The sequence below is a fragment of the Morone saxatilis genome, unplaced genomic scaffold, assembly GCF_004916995.1.
Source record: "Morone saxatilis isolate NCDOM2014 unplaced genomic scaffold, NCSU_SB_2.0 Contig20, whole genome shotgun sequence".
NCBI lineage: Eukaryota > Metazoa > Chordata > Actinopteri > Moronidae > Morone > Morone saxatilis.
In genome coordinates this window covers 18,925,284-18,948,864 of record NW_023339763.1, presented here as the reverse complement: position 1 = coordinate 18,948,864, position 23,581 = coordinate 18,925,284, and the positions used below count along the sequence as shown (strand labels likewise).

General features: G+C 41.3%; 3 protein-coding genes across 5 annotated transcripts in view; all 3 read right to left on the bottom strand.

The window, feature by feature from the left end:
• banf1 (BAF nuclear assembly factor 1) overlaps positions 1–177 on the bottom strand; it is a 4,706-nt gene extending 4,529 nt beyond the window's left edge. Inside the window, exon 1 of the mRNA XM_035666385.1 lies at positions 22–177. The gene's annotated coding sequence lies outside the window, so the exon portion shown is untranslated. The remainder of the gene's footprint in view (positions 1–21) is intronic.
• A 718-nt stretch (positions 178–895) lies between these two features.
• prdx5 (peroxiredoxin 5) lies at positions 896–4,434 on the bottom strand. Its single transcript, XM_035667148.1, has 6 exons — positions 4,172–4,434; positions 2,628–2,762; positions 2,405–2,536; positions 1,795–1,833; positions 1,647–1,711; positions 896–1,268 (listed from the first exon to the last, which is right to left on the bottom strand). The coding sequence occupies exons 1-6, from the start codon at positions 4,265–4,267 to the stop codon at positions 1,163–1,165; spliced, it is 573 nt and encodes a 190-aa protein (XP_035523041.1). The 5' UTR covers positions 4,268–4,434; the 3' UTR covers positions 896–1,162.
• Positions 4,435–5,120: 686 nt separating this feature from the next.
• On the bottom strand, positions 5,121–18,982 carry esrra (estrogen-related receptor alpha). Of its 3 annotated transcripts, none has more exons than XM_035666593.1 (8): positions 18,719–18,982; positions 16,927–17,031; positions 11,744–12,139; positions 10,975–11,091; positions 10,695–10,808; positions 9,672–9,839; positions 8,869–9,138; positions 5,121–8,467 (listed from the first exon to the last, which is right to left on the bottom strand). In XM_035666593.1, the coding sequence occupies exons 3-8, from the start codon at positions 12,132–12,134 to the stop codon at positions 8,214–8,216; spliced, it is 1,314 nt and encodes a 437-aa protein (XP_035522486.1). In that variant the 5' UTR covers positions 12,135–12,139; positions 16,927–17,031; positions 18,719–18,982; the 3' UTR covers positions 5,121–8,213. The 3 variants fall into 3 exon arrangements, with proteins under 3 accessions (XP_035522486.1, XP_035522488.1, XP_035522487.1); XM_035666595.1 differs by having other exon boundaries at positions 11,756–12,139; XM_035666594.1 differs by lacking the exons at positions 16,927–17,031; positions 18,719–18,982 and adding an exon at positions 15,761–15,916.
• Positions 18,983–23,581: the final 4,599 nt, after the last annotated feature.

Below are 23,581 nucleotides of genomic sequence, written 5' to 3'. Positions count from 1 at the left end.
ATGTCTGAGCATTGCCCTTACCTAGGCTGAATATCACCGTAGTTAACTGTTAGCAGGAGAGCAGTGTGCTTTCTGTTTCTCTCAGATGTATTTGGTTTCTAGTCAAACACCGGCGACCACAATGCACTGCGCTCGACTCCTGCGTGCTACGTCACGGGGTGCAGAGCACGCTGTTCTGTTCCCTGATCATTGACTCACAGGATAAACAACACTTTAAACAACAAGCGACTCGTGATTTCTTCTGATACTGCAAGTACACTAGCATTGATCCATCACTATGCCAGGCTTCTTGCACTACAAGTTACAATAAAGTAAGTTATATTAGGTTGTTAAAAAGAACTTTGATGAAAAGGTTTTTAGGGCAATACTTATTTTTGCCAGCCACAGATCCATTGAATGTTCTTGTAGATCAGTGGCGTTCAAATAATATACAGTTATGTAAATTCTGTTGAAAATGTCAACAAGCCTGGTGCAAAGCCTTCTAAAGTTAAATGAGTCAACATTTCTACATTTCAGTGCATGTGTGGTGCCAAACCTCAGAAGCCTTTTATGTCGTAACACTGATACATAGTTTGTATCAATAATTAAAGCAATGTGCTTCAGAAAATCTGATTTTGCATGGACGTGTAGGATGGATTTAAACATTGCTCACATAGTATGTTCACACAATATGCTCATCTGCCACATGCCGCTCCATTTTCAGATGGCCAGTGTTGACCGCTCAGGTTGTCTTCCTTTGATTTTTATGCATGCTTACTCTGAGTTGAAATGTCTCATTTACATAACATGGAAACATTATGACACTGGGCATTTTGTCTTGCATTATTTATAAAAGATCACAGATCTGTAATATTTTACACACTAAATAACTATGAGCAACACAGGAAAACATTGATTATTGCTTTCAGGGTGACTTTTATTTGCTCACAAGTAAACAGTACAGAGAGGACGATGAATGTTACTTTGGATTGCCATTAATGTCATAGTTGTGCGCATTAATTACCTTCCAGCTCTGTTTTTAACACTAGCATCCATGTGACATTTGCATCCGTCTTTGGGAAAAGGAGGAAGCTTGAACAGGTTGGTAGGTAATGAGCTTTGTTAGTGCAACTTTTACAGTAACTCAGTGTTTGCAGTTTGGTTAAATAAGCTCTAAATAATCCTACAGATCAGACAGAATATTGGACGCCAGGCTGCAGGTCAGCCCGGTGCCATCAGGCTCCACATTGATCTTCTTCACAACTCCATCTTCCACCAACATGGAATATCTGGAACACAGGATGAAGTACATATATACATATATTTATAGCTATAAACTTAAAAATGTACCAGTAAAAGTCAGACACTGACTCAGACACACCCACTTTAAAGATTGATTGAATAAAAGATTAAGTTTGGAGCATGATCCTGAACGTAATTTAAGCACCAAAATTAAACTAAAACAAAAAAATACAATAATTCAGTGAATTGATTTAGGACTGAAATACGTTAAAGAAGTGAAAATATGTCATAAACCTGAAATCAAATAGAGTCTTGCAGTGGTTTTCTCAGTATTATCATTACATACTCATTCATTACTACCTATGTAACACTCAAGTCCAACAATTCCAATTTGTATTTATAAAAATGGGCCAAAGGACAATTACCTCTTGGATCGCTTGTTCCCAAGTACCTGCACAATCTGATCACTGTCAAGTAACAGGTCAACAGCCTGAGAGGCAGAAAGAAAAAGCCAGATGAGTACATACAATCCCATTTAATAGAACCTAAATATACCAAACATTTTGTTTTTACCTTTGCAAAAGCTCCAGTGGGATCAGCCAGCATTCGAACCTGCAGGAGAAAGTAGCAGAAAGCCCAACATCCTTATTATCTGAAATATGGTTGTGCATTTCATGTCTATTTAAGTATGTGGTTTCATCAACTTCTCTATTCTTAAGAAAGGCCACTTAGAAACTATTTCCTAAACTGACTTCACAAGACACAAAGACAATGTCAGTGAGCTTACAGTAGAGTAAAACTGTCATAGCTCATCTTTAATTCATCATCTACTGTGAGCATATTATTGTCAAAGGGACTGAAAGGTTGCATGCAGTTAGTCATGATTTCTAAAATGCCTCTATTGTGCAAACAGCCCAATGCACAATAATAATGTTCAGCAGATTGCTGGGATTACCTGCTATTTAAATCCAGCACAAATGGGTGCCAAATAGGATCCCCATTTATTTACTCATACAAGACGTCTGACTGAATTGTCCGCAGCTCTTAAATATGTGAGATGTCTGATTAATGATATTATCAGCCTCTGAATGATGACAATGTGGTCAGCTTTTATCTCACAATCTGGCTTGGTGCAGGTTGTTACAGAAGTTGCTCACCACGCAAAAACTACTGTAGTCCATACCTTGCCATCTGCTCCATGCTCCTTTCCCCAGGCAGCCATGACAAATGCGTCATTGACAGAAATGCAAGCGACCTCCTGTACACCTTTACTCTTCAAGTCCTCAGCCTGCTGCACAAAACCTGGGAGGTGAGTCTGGAAGCAACAAGAGCAACGCAACTGTCAGCTGATGCAAAGATGGTTGTGCACAAGACAAAGCAAACAGAGAGGACAGTGTGGACTCAACCTTGGAACAACCAGGGGTAAAAGCTCCAGGTACAGCAAAGAGGACTCCCTTCTTCCCCTTGAAGAGCTGATCCATAGCCACCTTATTCCCTGGCTCCCCCTCCTGGACCTCCACTGCAGGGAGTTGTTCACCAACCTGTTGGGGAATGAGAAGACGATAGACAAAAAATTAAACCCAAATTAGCACAGCGAATGACACCAATATATTTGTGTCTGCCCCTGCAGGTAAATTGCTTTGCTGGTGTCACTGGCAGGTAGAATCCGCTGATTCCTTAGGTCAGAGAGTGTCAGCAGACTTACACAGCACACACAGTATCTCTGTACAGTATAGGCTCGTGACGCAGATATTTCCTGAAGACATTGCTTTATGCTTTGAACTTCTTAAATGCTGCTAACTCTGCATGTACATATGTACTTTTATTATGGACATCAGCAGAATAACAGCTTGAGAGAAGATTGTTTTATAAACGTGCATTGTTGCTGAGCTCAGCTTTGTAGAAAACTTGCCAGCTTTTTGTGAAAAGCTGAAGAATGTTGATAGTTGTTGTATTATATATACAGTCACACACATACTTTGGTGAATGCCCAGAAAACATGTGCAAAACATAATTGAAATATTGAATGAGCTTTTTTTTAATTCCACATTTACTCAACTTAATCACCACACGTATTATTAAAAGAAACCAGTCTCCAAATTAGGCCTCGCAGTAATGCTTAGATAAGAGCCTGGTGGTTTAGCAAATGCTGTAGAGTTAATCTTCACAGGATTTCCTTTTGAATTACAATAGACGGGCTCTCCGCCAGGCGTCCACTGGAGGGAGACAGATCACCACATACACATACAGGTCTCGTTAAAATGGCCGAATACCTGAACTAAATTTAAGCCTGACATTGACGGACTAAGTGACACACTTTATTACACTAAGTGCTTCAAAGTCTTTGCAATGAGCGCTCACAAATATACGTTACACTTCAACAATGTTATGCCCTTGAAGATATTTTAATAAAAACAAAACTTGGCACTCAGGGCAGCAGTGAAGTACGCACGCCTTCAGAGACCTAACTTATAGAATAAGGTTATGCTTGCACATTAATTTACTGACGTTGTAACGTTATCACACAAAGAAACCAAGACAGGGCAACGCAACTTTAATGGCACCTAAACACGTCCTTTAAAAAGGTATTGTAATGTCCCGAACAACTACATGGCGTTATAAAAGGCAGCGGGTCGGCCAGTCGACAGCTAGTGTTGCAGTCAATCATTGACAGGTGCTGAGGAAGTTGCTGTCGAGCACCGAGCGGACGTTTCACGGTTGTAACAAACAAACAAACAAACAAACAAACAAACACATTCCATCGTTCGTAGCTAACGGCTGTCATGGCGACGGGTTCAGACGGACAGTTAGCACGGTGAGCTAACTAAAAGCGAGAAAGGGGACGGATGTGTAGAGCGGGCTTTAATTCATTCTCCGTCAAAACTGCACTGAACTACCTATGTGACGTTAGCACATACAGCTAACGCTACCTAAACGCAACAACTCGTACCTGAATGGGCATTTTGGCGACAGGAGAAGAGTGCAGCAGCCTCACGCACTGGGCGACCCGGGAGCTCCTGGTGACGGTGGCTGTGATGGAAAGCATTGTGGGTCTTATTGCAGCAGCTAAGCTATGGTTGAGTAACAATATTGTGTAGCTCTGCAGGAAATGTGCCGTGCTGCGTCCCTGCCCTCAGACACACCTCGTCCCGAGTTAGCGGTACTGTCACTGTAACTTCCTACAGTTAACCTGCAGGGCTGTCCCACATTGAGTTTGTCTGCCCGGGACTTAATCTAACTAGCTTCCAGATCTGGGCCTGCTAAATCTTTATTTACTGCGCCATCTGCTAGCAAGAAGCCATATGTCTAATGTAGCGTGTTATCTGTCTATTAAATACAGTATAAAGCAAGGGAAACCTACGTGGAGCTGGGGGGAATTTGAATTATATAAACACATTTTTAACTATAGTAAGGTTAGTGATAGTTAAACCCCTGAACCAATTTAATGTCACGCATTAAAGCTCACGCACACTCATTGGCAGTCATACACAGACATGACACTGTAATGTTGCCACAGACAGTAAAGCTTCTCTGTGGCAACGTGCTGTTTCAAATCAGCAACAAATAATCTATATCAGATGGTTTATAATGGTAGTATGGGCAGGTTAACAATCAACTACTACCATCTATGTATTGTTTTATTCTGAAGTATCCTTTTCTCATGTGAAGAGGGTGCAACATTTAGTGTTTTGCACAATCTTTGAAGGAAGGAACTGTCTCATCATCATCATCATCATCAGTATCAGTGAGTGTCTAAATGTGCACTGCAAGGACAAACAGAAATCACCAAGTTGAACATTTCAACAGCTGTCTTCTTCACACTACCTCCATCTAACACACACACACACACACAAATACACATACATAAATGTACACAGGGAGAGATGAGACCAATGATATGTGGTGGTGGTGTGTCCATTTATTACACAACACAAAGCACCTACAATAATCCACTCCCTGTTGCGTCAGACAGTGGAAGATCTCACTTTTTTCACAGTGATTTTTATGTGGACATGTTTAGACAAGGACATCAAACTGTTCTAATTAAAACAAAAAATAGCCTAGACACAGAAATTCACAGCCAATATCACACACAAAAATAAAGCAGTGTCAACAAACAACGGTAAATTGAGTAAAAAATAGAATTTAATCATTTAAATAGTCTTTCAAAATACAAACATTGATTTGAACTTCTAAATAATATAACGTTTAGTTGCTATTTTTCATTATAACTGGCAATGTTAAATGTACACTGTGGCTATACAAGGAAATGTGAGGTTTGGTAATTTATTGTATTGCTCATTTATATTAATGCGCACATATTTAATAAAACTACAAATGAGTGTATTATTCTAACAGTGACACTGCAAATGACCTTGCCTTCACCTTAACCCACCGTACCTAAAACATCTGTATGCTAATGAAAAATCTACCTTTGTGTAAATGACCAAGTTACTATGAGGAGTCTTTTAACAGCTCTAATTCGACCCAGGCATCTATATTTGTTTGCTTCAGAATTCTGATTACTATTTGAGACATTAGGTTAGTAAACAAATCAGAGGCCAAAAAAAAACCCATTTTTAGATGACAGTAATATGTAAGTTGTAACCTATGAATCATCAAACAGGTGAATCAGAGAGTCCCGAGACATCAGTCCCTGCTCCACAGTGATAGCTGTTGCCAACACAAAACCTGCGTGTTACAAGTGAACCGTTTTCAATTTGATCTGCCATAAATGACCTCCAGCGTTTTCGTACTGCACCATTATTCCTGTGAAAGCATACCAACTGTAGGCTTGCCCCCGACTGTGAGACACAGTGGGGCATCTTATAAAGCATGATTAATGAGCCATATACACCTTAAAGTTATGAAAACAAAGGGAAAAAATGATCTCAGGTGTTTGCGCAACTGCAAGACATTCAATAAACCCAATATTCAAATTGACAAATCAAAAGATCAACAATTACATTTGTCTCCACAGTTATTTGGCCATCTGGCTTACTCTGCCTTCTGAGTTAGCCCTCTGTAGCCTCACCATGCTGCTAAATCTATAGAGCCATGTAAATTGATCCCTAAAATGACAATCAGCTTCAGAAAACACACCACTGCTTACATAAAAAAACAAAAACAATTAATATTCAGAATATCCTGAATGGAAAGCTTCATTTCAATACCAAACCCACAACAGTGTCACAATGTAAATAAAATACCCTTAGATCCTAGAAAGGAAAATGTATGAAAAAGCAAGTTTCAAGTCTTTACAAATTTTAGAACACTGTAAGCTGCACAAATAGAATTGTAATGGGGAATTTGTATCACATTTGCTGGCTTTATTATCTTCCACTATAAATTGCATGTTTCTGTTTATTTAAATGGAACTGTACATGGCTAAAAGATTAATGGCCCTTTGACCACCAAATATTATATTTACTCATCTGATGTTGACATCGGATACTGTAGCCTTGCATGTGAAGCTTCCTACAACGATCATTTCTATTGTTAGTATACAAACCTGCTGAACAATGAGTAGGACTTCAGGATGTCGTCAGACAAGGTTCAACATCCAAAAGGAAGATGTTGCATATGTTGCATTTCTTGTTGTCCTGAGCCCATTACGGCCACTTACAAGTTCAAGTTCAACAGACGTACATACATAAAGGAGGGATCTCACATTGAAACAATCGAGACCTTCTATGCAACCTTCTTCACTACTGCAGAAAATGCAGCAAAAACGCATCGTACACCTAACAATCATATGGGTTAGTGTTAGACATTTTAGCCCACAAATCAAATAGGTCAGACCATTATTCCTGGACAGCACAGCTGCTGAAGTCAAAAATAGTGATTAGATCTAGTGGAGAGGATAGTATAAAAAAGCAGATGAGGCATATTCATTTCTTTTCTAACTACAGTTGTTGCCACACTGGCTTTAATGTCAAAGACTTGTGTTCTTCCCTGATCTCAGTGTAGCTCATTTGTTTAGACTGCACACGAACGCACACGCTTGCTTGTATGAAAGCCAGTTTTTTGTGTGCCAATAGGATTTACAGACAACACTGAATATATTACCTTCCAAGTAGAGCATTTTATGAGCACACAATCTTCATATGCACTTCTCCTCCACTACAAATCCATTGCACAACCTTTGTATAAAGAATCCTGCACCTATTATGTACACCAGTGGTTCCCAACTCCACTATTTGACCCCGAAAGTGTTCTCTCTCTTACCAGACGTTAAACCTACTCACCTGGACTCCCCGACCCAAACCAGTCTCTACTCGAAGCTAGAAGTTTATAAAATCAACACTTGGGGTCCTGAGAGTGAAGAACTACTGATATACATACACAACTAGATGTCTCACCATTTTTACCACATTTTAAATGTGACAGACAATAATCGAGTCATTATATTGCTTTTAACATATTGCAAGTAATTCCTATGAATTTGCCTATAACGGCACACTAAACTATAGTAAATACAAGCACTCCATGTGCATGTCAATCTGACCCTATACTGGACCCTCAAGCCTTTCACCAGATATGTTATTATGGCTTTCATGAGTAGATGTTGCATTATTTTTAAAAAGTTCAAAAGCCACATGACTGCAGTCTGTTCTAGGGTACCTAAATGTTGTTCTTCAGTGGTTATGCAACTGCAGGTCGATGCTGTGATGGAACACGCCATGAAAATAGTTGAAACTGAGAAGTTTTCTGGCATTCATGTTATATGTTTTCACTCTTGGATCTCGAAACCAGTTTGGCAGTTACATCTTACTGTAAATAACCAATTCCCACTTAGGAACATGAATACATGAATAAGGTTTTTCTTTTCTTTTCCTTTCTTTGAGTATCCCGGGGAAAAAGGACCATTTTCCTCATTATTATTTCTCTAATAAAATCTTTCATTTCTCACAAATCACTCGTCCACTCTTGAAGACTAGGTCTCCGTTGGGTCTTTCTCTGCATCCTCTGTACTTCTGCTGCTGTCCGCTCTAGGGAGAGTCCATCATGGCTTCCAGCATCTCCAGGAATAGTTTGTGCATGGGTACACCACCCCGCGTCTTGATGCTGTAGAAGGTGGTGAGAGCACGACCAGCAGTCTGTCGGAGGAGAGGCAACGTTAAAAGTAGGCGTCCTGCCCGCTGGGGGTCGTCTGGGCGCCGCTGACATTCCAGCTCCAGCAGGGCCTGGTGGAGGAGGTCCCGCAGCTTCTGCACAGCCTCCATATCCTCGATGTAAACAGAGTCTGACAGAACAGCAGGGAGCACATGGTAAGGCACATTGTGGGGTGAATTTTTCACAGCTTTTGCCACGTAAAGAAAGCTAGTGTTGCCCAGCAATTTACCACAATTACAAACTAATGGCAGCCTTTGTTTACAAAACAATCAGTGGATTTGTAGCACAAGCAGGATATGCTAGTGTTGATGCTACTGTTGACAGTGATAGATATCTATATTAAGGTTATGACTGGTAAACTTATATTAATTTGAAAGATTTCTACTCTACACTATATGTTTCGACAGATGTGTCTCTCAAAAGAACCATTACAAAGAATAGATATTCTTTTTGCATTTTGCGTAGCATCACCTAACACACAATATAATCTTCAGGTCTGCCTAACTGTTCAACTACACAAGTGTTACGTACCTGAGTTAGTGAGTGCGATGGCTTTTAGCATGACAAATTCCTCCCGGTCCACATTTAGTGCACGAAAACGGCGAGCAAGTTGACTAATTGCTGCATTTAGCTCTGTCAGTCCAGCAACACGTGACATCTCCTCATCAAGGACAAAATCCTCTGCGAACACCACCTCATCCTCGCAGCCAAGCGAGCGGTACGCCACACCCAGCACCAGCACCTCCAGCCACACTGACTGCAGCACGGACATCTGGTCTGCTAGGGACAGTGACAGGAAGCCTGCGTGGGAATAAACAGACACAGAAAGAGAGAGAGAGGAATTTAAATGCAGAGGAGGCAAACTGGCAATAGGTTCACATGTTTGGTGTCAGCTGACACAGCAAGCAATGGTCCCATGTCTTTATAGTAGCAAAGTAATGGGCTACATACTGTAGGCAGCTGGCGACCCAACTCTAGCTTGTAATACACTTAAGCACAGTTCAGTTGACCTGTCAGCGTCTCCTCTTCTAACACAACCACACAAACACCAGTAAATTAATTTAGTTTGTGTTGACTATAGATTTTGTTCCACAGATTTTGTTTTACCTACTAATTTTGTTGTACCTATCAATTAGGCTGTTCAGCCATCAGAATCGGGTTGACACAGGCCATTTATAATAGTCAGTATTCCAGTTCTGTAAAAATAAACATAGAAGTCATGGCCTGAGTCAAACATGACACAGTCAGTGAGATTGGATCACTACATCTCTTCCACTGCTGCCATGCAATCACTGGCTCTCCTCCCCTAATTTGATCCTCTGTGCATCTCTTACCAGGAATGTGTTTGGCCCAGCCAATGATGACGACCAGTTCACGGTCAGCAAGGTCACAAAGGGTGGTGAGCGTGCGCTGGGCTGTGTCGGGCTGCAGCGGGTCAGGCATGGCAAATAACTTTTCTGGCTCTGCCACTAGAAGGTGGGACACAATGATGTTGGAGGAACCTATGTCATAAAACACACACAAATCAATGGATTAATATAATACACACACACATTGCAGTGACACACTGATACCAAAAATATCAACTCACTGTCACTGTCATCCAGTATGGATATTGTCAACTAAACAACCTGCAACTCTGTACTATGTACTGCACTATATTCATGCAAGTTTCCATATCCTTACTTCAAATATAGGTTTTAAACCTGCCAGACACATATTCTTACAAATGAGAGTTTTGGTTTTTAACTTGCTCAACTTCTCAGGCAGATTTATGAATCAAGAGCTCTAAGTTAGGTCATCTAAATTTGTGAAAATTAGCACAGCTGCAGTATTTCACTCTTGTATTGACTGAAAAAGTGTGGTGCTTGTAGGCTCAGGGCATTAAGTTTAAACGAAGAAATAAAAAGTGTTCAACTATAAGTAGATGAACTCTCTAGCTCTACCTCTGAATCAGAAGAGCACAGGGGCCCCCCCATACTGAACTGTTGCTAGCTACCCCAACCTTAGATATGTTTTTCTATGATAACTCTGTTTTTAATTGCCTGAACACGGCTGCTGTTGGTGGCAACACGTAGTTTGCCAGCACACAATCGATCGACAGCTGATAATGTGTTGCCTAGCAACAGCAAGACGCCTTTTGCTGAAAAAAACACACAAACCCCAATCCCCAGGCATATGAGAGTCCAGTGTCATAATAGATCGATGTGTGGGCTGAGTGCAGCTTTCCAGTTTTAAATAGTGACATGTGGCACCCACAGTCTTTAAGTTCTGACATTTAGTAGTGGACATTTAATAATTAAAAAACAGTGGCCTGTTATAGAACAAAAAACTAATGACAAGAATATTAGACCCACCTTTTTCACTCTCCTTTGTCAGTGGTAGAGGGGCACTCTGGTATGTGGCATTCTCTACTTCTGGACGCCTTTTGTACTTCTGTCTTCCACCCCTCACCCTGTCGAGACGAACTCCTACATTGTGAAAAATTTAATAATTTTTAGGTTTCCTGGTTGGAAAACACAGAATAAACATAAACCATATTTAAAATATCAGCACAGAGACCCTCCACATACATAAATAAAAAAAGACGATGATGAAAGAAAGGCTACAGAGCTTCTGCACACCATGAACACTCACCCTCTTTCAGCATGCCTACTTTGAGGCACTTGGTGAACCGGCATGCCTGACAAGCCTTTCTGCGCCTCTTGGTGATCTCACACTCATTCGATGCTGGACAGCTGTATTCAATGTTACCTTTATGGAAGAACAAAAAATATCAATTTACAGCTCAGAAGGTGATTAAAAAAGAAAATCATTTATAATCATTTGATAAGGAAAACCACCTTCTTATATTTCTATTTCCTACTTCTTAAACCTTTCTGATCTTTTAAACATATTCAGGGTGGAGATTGCATAAAGTAACGTGCCTACACACAAAGTTTCCCAACATACATACATACAGTACAGTAACTGCAGGGTGTTGGTGGTTTTTGTTTAACAGACCAGTATAAACCAGATGGTGTGGTTGTAGCAACAGTGTACTGAAGCAAGTTAAAGAATAACACCATTAGTATATGATGTGGGTCCTTAGAGACTCCTCCATTCTTCAGACTTTTCTACTATAGCTTAATAGTTTTACTAACTGTGCTCTTGTGTTTGAAACTTAAATGAGAGCTTTTAATGGAATACTAGAATACTGGAGGTGTGCAGCTGTAGTAAGAAAAATATACACTGCACTAATTCTCTGAAATATTATTTTGTGTCGGTGGTCAATAGCAGTCAGTGTGCTGCACATTTAACATGATTTAAGTACTCAGAATGTACAACCCATCAACTTGTAACATTTCAGAAGGTGTCAGGGGAGAATATGAACTGCTGTTCTGCTATGCAAACAATTTAACCTCACCACAAAACACACCTTGGATGGTTCTCTTGAAGAACGCTTTGCAGGCCTCACATGACGCCACGCCGTAGTGGTAACCCGAGGCTACATCCCCACATACTAAACACAGCCTCTTGGGCAGTGTGCTGAGGGCGTACTTGCATCGCCCTGCTCCATTTCCAGTGGAGCCTTCCTCTGCCCCGTCGCCACCCTCGTCTTTGAAGTGGCAACGTAGAGCTGGTGTGTAGAGTGGCGGGGAGTAACGTTTAGCCCCGTCTCCTCTGGTTCCTCCACCTCCACTTTGAGAGGAGTCTGAGGAAGCTCCGCCGGGGCTGGTTCGACCCCCCCCACCTCCCTCTGGACTGCTTGGTTCTGCCTTTATGTAGACATCGGACCGACGCTCCCTGGAAGACATGATGTCTGCAGGGGAAAAAATAAACCAAGAGAGGTCAAAGTGAGTAAAGGCGTACAACCTTTCACCTCGTATATCCGTCTTTCAAACTACCTTCACGGCACCTGGTAAAACACATGCCACAGGTAAACAAGCATCTAAGCACAGATGCCGCAGGTACTTTCACAATCACATCATCATCATTGCAGTTCTCTTGTAAACGTCTGATTATTTACTAAAAAATACTGAAAGAGAGGGTGCAAAAGTGCCAGGAATGCCCGATCATAAGCTACAGGACCCGACCACTGCCTGAAACACAGTCTCCAAACCTTTACAGTAACTATTACTGATCAATACTGTTTTCACCTATGCCTTTAAATTATCCATGTGGAATGGTTTGAGTGTAAACACAGGAACCAGGAGCAAACAGGCAGACAAAGAGGAAAATGGATGCAGGTAAAATGAAGTAGAAATGTTGCCTTAATCCAGTAGAAAACAAATGTTCCTTTGCATTTAGACCAACTTCTAAGTTCTGTTAAAGCCCGACTAAACTAGGCTAAATTACCCCCAGTGACTACTAACCAAGTCATTTTGTTTTCTGAAAGCATGGCCTGTGTACAGCACCCAGATTTTGCATTATCAGCAGGCTAACATCACAAAAGGACTGCTTGTTCCCTTGTTCTTTAGCAGTACTTAGAACCTGTGTTGTTTGTGCTATTTTTTCCTCAGTTATGCTTTTTGAGCCATCAAAAATACCCTAGATCCACCAAACCAGAACCTTTGACGCTTAAATTAAAACTATACGGTCCTCCAACCATCTCCACAATGTGACGTCTTTGTCTGTGACATTTCTATACATTAAAAATAGCCAAGGTGACTGGATGAAGGTCACTATGCTCATGTACAGTGGCCGCTCTTCCTTATTCAGACACATAACTTATGTTCAAGTATGGCAGTAAGAGCACTGCAGCAACCCGCCTGCCAGAGGCTGTCTGTACTTCTCAATTTCATTACAGGAACAAGCATGGAAAACACTTCATGCTTGCCATGAAATGAAATGTATGTTTATGAATCCATATACAAGCACACAGAGGTCTCATGAGTCCAAAATTCAAATTAATATATATTGTACTGATAAAAATCAGTAGCACAATTTCAGCACTGCAGGAAACATAATCACTGACGTTTATCATTAAATCCATTATTAAACCATGACAATGTCCTCCTCTAATTCAATAAGAGCGACAACAACCAACATTGCTCAAAATCATGAAAATACTTAACACACACATCGACTAGACATTCCTCAGTAAGCAGGCGGATCTGAGGTCAACATTACCACAAATGGGGAAATCTACAGTTGAATACAGAAAGGCTTTTATTAAATTGAATTGATTCAAAATGCTGCCCAGACATAGACTGTGGGAGAAATACAACTCCTTATGGAAAAAAAAACCATCCAGACAATTAAAAAAAGATTTAATTTCTTAAGTGAGTCTACAGTTATGACCTTCCACAATAAACTTCCATTAACGTTATTCTAATGCCACATGCCAGGGCTCTTAATGTCAATCATACATTACAACCTTTATAAATCAGATGATTAGCCTAAAAGCAGTCTGATCTCTTTGACACATACCAGTAAGTAATGTAGTAATATCACATGGGCAACTGTTTTTTTTTTGCATTCAAGTAACTTAACAAACAAGTGGGTGAATATCTGTGTGAGCAAACTGACCAATACTCTGCCACGGCCCAAATTATGGTAATAACACATTCAGAACGCAGGTCTACCACTCCTGTAATTAATCAGGAGGCCCAGTCAGTACACTGTTTTATTATACAGTCTGAAGTGGACTTCTTGGAGGATGCCAGAAATGCAGATGCCACTGTTGTTAAATTAACTTTATCCACAGCACCTCCGGGATCGGAAACATGGTGACAAGGGAACAACAGGGCCGGCCGAGGAAAGACTTGTATTGTGTCTGTTTCGGGGCCTCTTTAGTGGATACACATTAATGCTGAGCCTTACTTGACCGATTGTCCTCTTGTTCCAACTTAATAGATCACTGTGTGAGGATGATGAGATCCCCGCAGCCTAAATAACCTCAATCCAGTTAAGACCTGAAAGTGATTATCTCATGTTTATATACTGTCAATCCACTGCAATTACCAACCATTTTCCCCTCATTTATCAGTGGAGCTGATAATCTAGTTGCAACCAGTGTATTTACAAAGTGTTGCAATATTTAAAATGGATTGCTTGTGGTCGGTTCAATGCTTCATTCCCTCGCCCTGCCCACAGTGACAACATTACATACAGTTGTTTGTACTGTACACACTGACCTAAGGAATTGAGCATTAGATAATTAATTGTCTGTTTTATTTTCACCACAGCTAAATTAGGGTAAACACTGGCATGTCTCTAAACATGTTAACTATGAGCCTGACTACAAAAATGTCAGTCAACAATCTGTGTTTGTGGCATATAATCAATAAGAGCTCAGTCCTGACCTGGTGCATGCTGTTTGTCTATGTCAATCTGCAGGACTATGAATATATGTTATGTATAACTCATTTATAAACATCTATAAAGAAGAGGCCTCTACTTTACATCCAGAGGGCATTTATTGGACATGACACGTAGAAAAACATGATTTTCTGAGCTTCAATACATAAACATTCTACTAATAAGACACCGTCTTTTAACGTGTCTGTTAAATACTTTAGACTCCAGCCTTCAGTCAGTGCATGAGCAAGAAAAGGTGGTTTGAAGATGATCAGACATTCAATATCAGGCGTCTAAACTGAGTTGGCTTACACTGCATTGAGTGTACATGCTTTACATATACACAATAAACTATGTAATACAGGTAGGTGTGGTTCCAGATAAAGACTTTTTACCTGACATCCTGTGTTCGAGACACGGAGAGAGGAACTTATCACTGATTGCAAACCAAGTATTCCTTTATCATATTTATTGCTACAGCAGATAATCCACTCCTATAGTAGCTGGCAGTCTACACTTTCTTTGGAGTTTGCCCCCTCTGAACTTGATTGTAGCACTGTTTGGCAAGCAGCAAGGGGGTCACAGCAAACCTAGCCTGTTTAAAGTTTAGCTTTCTTCCACTGAGTTTACGGGCTCAGTGAAAGGATCAGCCAATGACACCAGGACTCGTACATGAACCCCGATAATCAACAATGTCGTGCTCGGAGTTTAAGCAGACCAACAAGTATCCATCTACCATGTGCAGCGCTGCTCAGTTCCACATCTGCTTTGACAAATGGGGAACATCGGTTTCAGTAAAGAACATGTTTTTACAAAAGCCAGCGATAATAGCTAACGTTATATCATTACTATTAGTTAAAGCGGGTGAAACTGTGCGTAGACCCAGCCGAGCAGGGCTGAAGTGCTTTGTTATGTATTCAACTGGCCGTACAGAAACGTGTCGTGTGTACTATACACTAATGTACCCGCATGTTTTGAGTAGCGTTAGCATTAGCTTCAACAACAGCGGACACACTATATAACTGTAGGTTAGCTGCCTCAGCTAGCAGCGGCTAGCGTTAATCTTGACTGACCAGCTCTCTCTCCTCCCGGGGCCGAGGTTTATTTTTATCACTCTAACCCGGACTAGTCTGCATCTTACCTGATAACGGTGACTGGTACAGCACTTAAGTCTGTGCACGGTGTGATATCATGGCACAGGTTTGACAGAAAATCGGTTTCCAAAGTGGCAGCGGCTGCTAGCTCGTGTTGGTTGTGTGTTGAGATGGGCCGGGCTACAATCGGCTTTCTCTAACAGCTGGTGGATGATTATGGATGGATGTACTGTAACACATTGGTTCACTCTTGGTTCAGTTGATTATTTCACTGCTGAATGTTAGTACACGTTTATTTTTTTACATACGCTTGAATGTCCTCTACTAACTTTACAAGACACTGTTATTTAGAGTGATTTGTGATATAATTTGTTTAGTTTATGCCCTTTTTTTGCTCTCATATGATGGAGGAACAGCACAAGAGGTGACATTGGAGAAATGTCCCCAGTCCTAATTTAAAACTTGATATAGGTCTATAATAAGCTGACTGGCAAGGTCAGAAAGTAACTTACTATGCGTGTATTAGTCATGAATCAAGAGTGTGGACACATTTCACCTGACAGAATACAAAAAAGATTCTTAATGATGAATGGCAAAGTTTAACTGACATTTAACTGGTGATTTCTATTAATGAATTTAATTTTTTCGCTGCAAATTAGGACATTTTATGCACATTGTGTTTGGAACACATTTTGATTCTGCTCAACATATATTGTCACTTTTATTTTTTTCCCAGGCTGCATACGGCATCCCAAACACAGAGAACTTAAAAGTTGTGGCATCACTGGGCCCCTCAGACAGATATCTTGGTAGTTCCTGTCTCCACACACAAACATTATACAACTCACGCAGAGAGCAACAATCTCTCCTCTCCATGTACTACGTGTCTCTCATTTAGCCCTTTTAGGTTTGCAGGGCAATCACAGCCCACCCTTTCAACATGCCCTGTAATTTGCACCGCAAATCAGAAGCCAACACTTTCAAAATCCTTGTCTATTATTTTTTGCGGCGTTTCTCCTTCCACATCCCTCTGTTGTCTATGAGTATTTTCACAAGAAGACGTTAATATTGCCAAATAACAGCCCATGACAGCCTTATAAGAGTGAACTGTGAGGTGGGGGAGGCACTTGGCTACAGAAATAGCAGACATAATCCTGGTGGAAGCATATCGTAACATTTCATCAGTATAAAAAGCGATGTGAAAACAGATTACCTGTTTGCTGAGCTGGAGTTTGAAGCCTATATATATTTGTGACTCCCAGTGGTAGCTCAATGAAGTGCTATTGCTTTTGGTTGAAGTCTGCAGTTCTCAGGACACCTGCAAAGTAAGCAAAGGGTTTTGAGTGCCATCACAGATATTACAGCCATTTCACGTTTCATGTAGTTTTAACGGTAACAACTCTACAAGTTGTCGAGACTCATAATAACCATCTCAGAACAAACTGTACGTATTAGATTATGAAAAGGCTTGTAACAATAATAACAGTGCCAGTCTTCACATGTACCAGATATACTGTATAATGGCAATAGTTCTGTTTGCTCTGCGGTAAGTCAAATCACAACACTGACTTTTCCTTCCTAAAATACATATTCCACTGTATCTATCCAGATTTCTGCACGCTGCACGAGTACCCTCCCCCTTACACTGCGTGACACACTCCAAAGGTCACAGTCACAGGAATGCTTGAAGGACAGACAGAGTAATGCCAACACCTTGTCTCTCGCTCACACAAAGTCATAAGCTGAAGTTTGGTGATAACTCTCTGTAAATAATTAAAGGGACCAGTTCTAATAAACATTAAGAAAAGAAGCGTTGCACAAAACATGATCTGAGTTTAAGTGTGAAAATAACTCTGGCTTTTGACAAAAAGTAGACAACATTAAATGCCAAATTGCAGCAAGCAACATTAAACTTGGGGAACGAGGCTGTAATATGTGCTTCTTTACTCACAGTGGTTGTGGCAGAACTTCATTTTCTTAAGTAACATTTCGAGGAAGATGATTCAATTAAATTACAAGATTTAGATTTTAATCATAGCAGACAATCAAACAAACTAGTTTGTTATTAGTGAAGACACCTCTTCCCCGTGAATTAAAAGTCAAATGTCACAGCACATAAAGTAGTCCCCCCCTTTCTCTTGACTGGTGTCTTATCATAGTTTAGTGAAGGGGACATCGGCGGTCTTTGTCACTGATAATGCATCACACTGACTGCACACGAAACTCAGTTTGAGGGTTTTAAACGCGGCGCACTGTGGAGACGGAGTGAACAGCACCCAGGGGTGACCTTGCCTACTGATCTCGGACCGGTGAAAGGTTAATTGCCATAGTGGATTATGCCTTAAGATCAGTGACCTCAATCCTGGTTCAGCAGGCTCGGTATCTTTTACAGTTCAGTGTGTTAGGACAGGAAGAAAAAAACGAATAAGTGACGGGGGTTGAGACACATATATGTAGAATAAAGCCGAAGTGTGTACAGTTGAAGAAGTGCGGGCTGTTATTTGCTCATGCACGGCTCGCCTTTTAAGTAAGGACGACATGCTGTGAGCCATACGAGGACATCTATCTGCTGCATCGTACTCAACCGTGGCCCTGCATTCTTAATGTACCCAATAAGTGAGCATGCAGCCCGGTTATTAGGACATTTTGTCGGGGTGTTTATCGGCGATTAGAGCATAAGCCATTACATAGAGTGTTATAGCATTTATTTACGTGTGAATTAGTCCGGGGGTAGTTTATGAGTGGGGTGTAACCTGGACAGGAAGCTCGGACTGCAAATTATTACACAATGTATTCAATATTTATTCAGCAGCTCGTGCCCCCTACCCCCAATAACGTGGCCACGCGAACTTAGCTCTGCCAGGCGAATCGTGCATGCACATCAGGCTTCCGTTCAGCAGCTGACATCTCCGCCAACACATTCATAATGAGATAAAAAGATTAATAACAGCGTGGAGCCACTGCGAGAGTGTGTCTGCAGTGTACGGCAAAGCACAGTTACTTACTGGGAGATGTAAAAACATCGCAGGGTTGTTGTTTTTTTTATCTGAAGTCAGTGAAGTCTTTGCGGCTGGCAAGTCCTCTGTCGGTGTAACCGGTGAAACGGCGCTGTACAAGCCTCACCGGGTCTCTCACATCGCATCACTACGTTACCGTACGATGAGGCGATAACAACAACCGGCGACACACTGTCTTATCCGCCTCTTCGGTTCCGTACACTGGTGTTATAAATTCTCGTCTTCGGCTGCCACAACCGCTGTACTTGGACATCAGCGTCAAGACTTGGAAGAAGAAACACTGAATATCCGGTAAAACAAACACAATAATTCACAATAAAACTTGTCGACGCACAGACTATTTTAACTTGCCTCGAGCTAGACGACAACCCAAAGCAAACCGGGGTCTAACAAGAGAGAGCAACTCTCCATTACCCACATAAGCGACATACTACCCAGAACCATTAAACATTTAACATTAATAAAATAAACACAAATCACGGTTTTATTTTCGTACCCTGAAACTGAGTGACTTCCGGTTGCCGCCTTGCTCTCTCTCGCTAGCTTGACGCGGTCAGTGACGTCGTCCCCTGTGCTCCTGACTCCTCCCTCTGCACAGTTTGCGTCCGCTGAGTCTCCGTTACGTCGGCACGCACCTTCCACCAGCGTCATCAGCAGCATTGTAATAAGGGCCTGCAACTCGTGAAAAAATATGACCCAGTCTCCCTTAATCCCAATGTAGTCCAGGTATTATTTCACTGAAACAGTCTTGGTTTCCAGATCAGCTGTCTACAAATCAGTGGTACCAAATCTGGAAATGTTCCTTCAGCAGCTGAACTCAACTCTGAACCCAAATTTAACAGAAAAATCATGAAATGACCGTCGGAGGGACTTAAATACTAGTTTAAATGTAGGTTTCAATTGTCCTTACTGTGCATTTTGTCCTAATATAGTAGTTTTGTTGTGGTATTTTTAAGTTAACATTCCACACATTTCAATATTATGAGGGATATTTTTATTCCAGTTATGCCCAAAGCTCCAGGGGACTGCTGCAGAAAGAGCTGCATGTCTCTTACAGCACACCTCTATGGAAAATGTAGTCATGCTGTCGGTCTTGTGACACTGACCCGGCTCAATCCTCCACTACACTACTTGGACATGAGCCAAGGAAGAAGAGATCAGGACATCAATGGGATAAGAAAGGGAGCTAATCAAGCGGTAGACGTCTGAATATATAGGATAGTATAACCGCAGTGCAGTTTGCCCAAAGAGTCACCAATGAAACATCATGAAACATGTCCCGGATATCTGGCTGTGCGCGCTCTGCGTAATGTAACGGATAACAACCATACAATGATTTTTCTGTTTAACTTTGTCGCCTGCTGCGTCTCGAAATAGGTTGCCCCTGCGCTCTCCAACATGCCTGCTAACAGCTGGCACAGAGAGGAGAGAAGTTGCCACAGAGGAGCTGACAACCTTGTTCACTAATTTAACAAGAAAGAAAGGATCAGAAGCAGGACGCTGCACACAGAGACAATGGAGTAGCACCGTGGTGTACTTTGGTTAAGTGACTGTTTCCCCGGAGACTCCGGCATTATCTGGCTAATTACAGACCAATAAACGTTAGTCTAGTCTGTTTAAACCAATGAGCCACATTCCCCTAGCTGTGTCACAAGTGCAGGACGGCAGTGTGTGTGTGTGTGTGTGTGTGTTGATGTGGTCACATGCATGCAGCGGGCTCGGGGCTCGGGACAGGGTTTTCGTGGTGCGCGCACGAGAGGAAAAACTGACGGCAGTGTCATTGCGACCTTGAAGCAAGGTCATTGAGTCTCTGCTGCAGACACTGCAATTCTGCGGGGCTGCATCATACTGGTGCAGAGTCTGCATTATCATCCTGTTAGAGACCAAACCGGTCATGCTATATTCATTGGATTCAGAGCCGGGAACATTGGATTTGTCAGAAGGTTTTGAGATTTACTGCATTATAATATTATAAGCAGCTGTCTTAGCAGTGTGACAGTCGCTGTGGTATAATAGCTGTGTAGTTGAGGAGTAGACACAGACTGGGAATGGCAGCTGGGGTCCCCAGGGTGCTCCTTACAGCAGGTCATGACCCCACACAGGTGTCAGCTGATAGGCTGCATGAATACCAAGAAACCATTGTGGCTCTGTGGGCACACAAATAGCACCGGGCACTGCATCAATGAGTCATAGATAACACAACTGATGGAGAACAGCCTCCACCTATATTGTACTAGTACACCTATACTAACTCCTTAATGCGTCATCCTCATTAGTAGCCTGTAGTAGACTGAAAACAGAGTGGGTTTAAGGAGTTCACACGGTAGTCTTCAGTGTCACTTTGTCCTGGACCACAGCTGAACAAACAGAAGACATTTTTATTATTATTGAGATTATTAAGAAAAAAAGAAAAGCTTCATATCTGTGTTTCTCCATTCACACACGCTTGTATTACTTACTGCATTTACATTAAGATTAAACTTTATTAAAACAGTATTAATATTGTGCTATATTATATTTATTATGTGGACTGTGTTTTGTTAAATTGGAGATCAGATCATCTTTACTTGACATTGTCATTAAGTTACACTTAAGGGAGTCTCAGGCTATGCACTGAAATGACTAATTCTGAGGTTTAGTTCAAGATGTCTCATCCCAGTGAGTGTACAGCACAACCATTTGTGAATGACAAAATGTCCCCATTATGGAGCTGCTCCAGGATTTGTCTCCAAGTGACAGTCTGTATTCAGCTGAAATAACATCACTTGTATCTAATTTAGGGTGGAGCTTCCCTTTAACGGCAGGTAAGGTGTGTAGCCTACATCAGCACTATAAACACTGGCCATTATTTGCCCCCTAGTGACAGCACAGAGAAACTGCAGCAGCTGTACTGATGACGTTATAGCAGCTGAGTGTGTGTCCTCCAGTAAAAGGTCACCCACTGCCACAGCACATCATCACTGCCTGCTGACTTCCCGATCGCAATGCTACAACGCTGCCTTTTCCTTTTTACATGTCCTGCAGGAAAGTGTCAGATTTCCAAAGGGTAGATGAACACTCACCTGCTTTCTGCTCCTTTAAAACATTTTGCTTACTCACCATGAAAACATGAAAGTAGGGCGACAACAGGCAGATTGCTATTTGTCTTATTTCAGATCATTCACTAACAAGCAAATGAAAGTCAATTTCAGAGACCTTGGATGTATGGAAGTATGTAGGTTAGTCTTGGACTGTCATATGGAGGGAAATGTGTCAGTGTATGCCATCTGCTGGCTGTGTTCAAACAGAAAGCAACCTGCACCCATAGACTTATACTATATTATATACACTAATATATAGATCAGTAACAACTTTAACTTTTATGTTTCAGATATTTTTTGACATTAAGGCACAGCAGCTTTTCTTTCAAAAAAGAAAATACAGACAACAAAAGACGACAGCCACAGTTTGTCCTTGGTGCCATTTTCAGATTGAAACACCAAGGTAGAGTTTCCAGTGGAGTATCACTTACATAGATCAACTTAGGAGCGACAGCACATGCTAAAAGGGCCATATTGATAAACTGAAGGGCATTTATTAGGTAGCTCCACAAGACAGTGCTGTATGTATGATACAAATCCTACAGCACATATCTGACCTCCCTCCACCAACTTGAACTGGTCTGTATTGAGCATTAGGCCACATGAATGTTAACACCCTCGCCATAAAATTATAGGACTTTTGGTTCACATAATAAGGCCTGAAATGAGAGAATCTTTGCCTGGAATACATACACATACATACACATACATAAAAATATATGGATAAAAAAACGAGAGAAAAAGAATAAGTTTTAAAAAAAAACAGACACAACAAAAATAATTAAATAAACACAGGAAAGGAGATGATAATAATAAGTCCAGCCTATAGATGTGGGTTTTGAGGAGTTGCTTACAGCCCAAAGATTCAGCAAATCTGAGCGATTGGGGAAGATGATTCCAGAGGGTCGGGGCTAAAACAGCAAAGGCACGGTCACCTTTAGTTTTGCAGCTGGAGCAGGGAATCGATAAAAGACAAAGATTTGAGGAGTGGAGTGGACCACTTTGGTCCAGACTGAAATATTTCAACAAACATTTTATCGATTGCCGGGTAGTTTTGTACAGACTTTCACGGCACCCAGAGGATGAATTTCTTTGACGTCGGTTATCCCCTGACTTTTCCTGTAGTGCAGCTGTTTTGCAACCTTCATTTCAGTCATTCTAATGCATTCTTTCACTGGGCTAACTTCTAGTCAAATAATAGTTCATCTAAAATCTCCCCCATTTTCTGGGGACCCCCTCAAGGACCCCCAGACACCAGGTTGAGAACCACTGCTCTAGCTCCATGATCAAGTCTGTCAGTATCTTGATTTGTGACTTAATTCTTGCAGTTGAACGGTGAACATGCTACACATCAGGTTCATGTCATTGTAAGCATTGTAGGTGTGAGCTTGTTAGTATGATGACATTAGCATTTACCTCATAGCATCACTGTGGCAAAGTACAGCCTGACAAAGCCACCAGCATGGGTGTATAAACTTCATCTTGTTACCCTGAATATGTGATTACTTTGTCTGAATATAACAACTATTAAAGGTCCAGTGCGTAACATTTAGGATGGGAGAAATGGAATATAATATTCATAGGTATGTTTTCATTAGTGTATAATCACCTTAATTAGCTATCGTGTTTTCATTACCTTAGAATGAGCTGTTTTTATCTACAGACACACACGAGTCTCCTTCCATGGAGTCCGCCATGTTGAACCGCCATGTTTCTACAGTAGCCCCAAACAGACAAACCAAACACTGGCTGTAGATAGGGCCTTATTTTT

What these genes read in the sequence shown, in the direction of transcription:
- esrra (XM_035666593.1), bottom strand. Translation starts at nt 12,134, where the DNA reads ATGTCTTCCAGGGAGCGTCGGTCCGATGTCTACATAAAGGCAGAACCA. An exon ending in AGTAGGCATGCTGAAAGAGG is followed by an intron (nt 10,809 to 10,974) that starts GTGAGTGTTCAT and finishes TTCACAATGTAG; the next exon opens with GAGTTCGTCTCGACAGGGTG. An exon ending in GACAAAGGAGAGTGAAAAAG is followed by an intron (nt 9,840 to 10,694) that starts GTGGGTCTAATA and finishes TTTATGACATAG; the next exon opens with GTTCCTCCAACATCATTGTG.
- prdx5 (XM_035667148.1), bottom strand. Translation starts at nt 4,267, where the DNA reads ATGCTTTCCATCACAGCCACCGTCACCAGGAGCTCCCGGGTCGCCCAG. An exon ending in TCGCCAAAATGCCCATTCAG is followed by an intron (nt 2,763 to 4,171) that starts GTACGAGTTGTT and finishes ATTCCCCAACAG; the next exon opens with GTTGGTGAACAACTCCCTGC. An exon ending in AGCATGGAGCAGATGGCAAG is followed by an intron (nt 1,834 to 2,404) that starts GTATGGACTACA and finishes TTTCTCCTGCAG; the next exon opens with GTTCGAATGCTGGCTGATCC.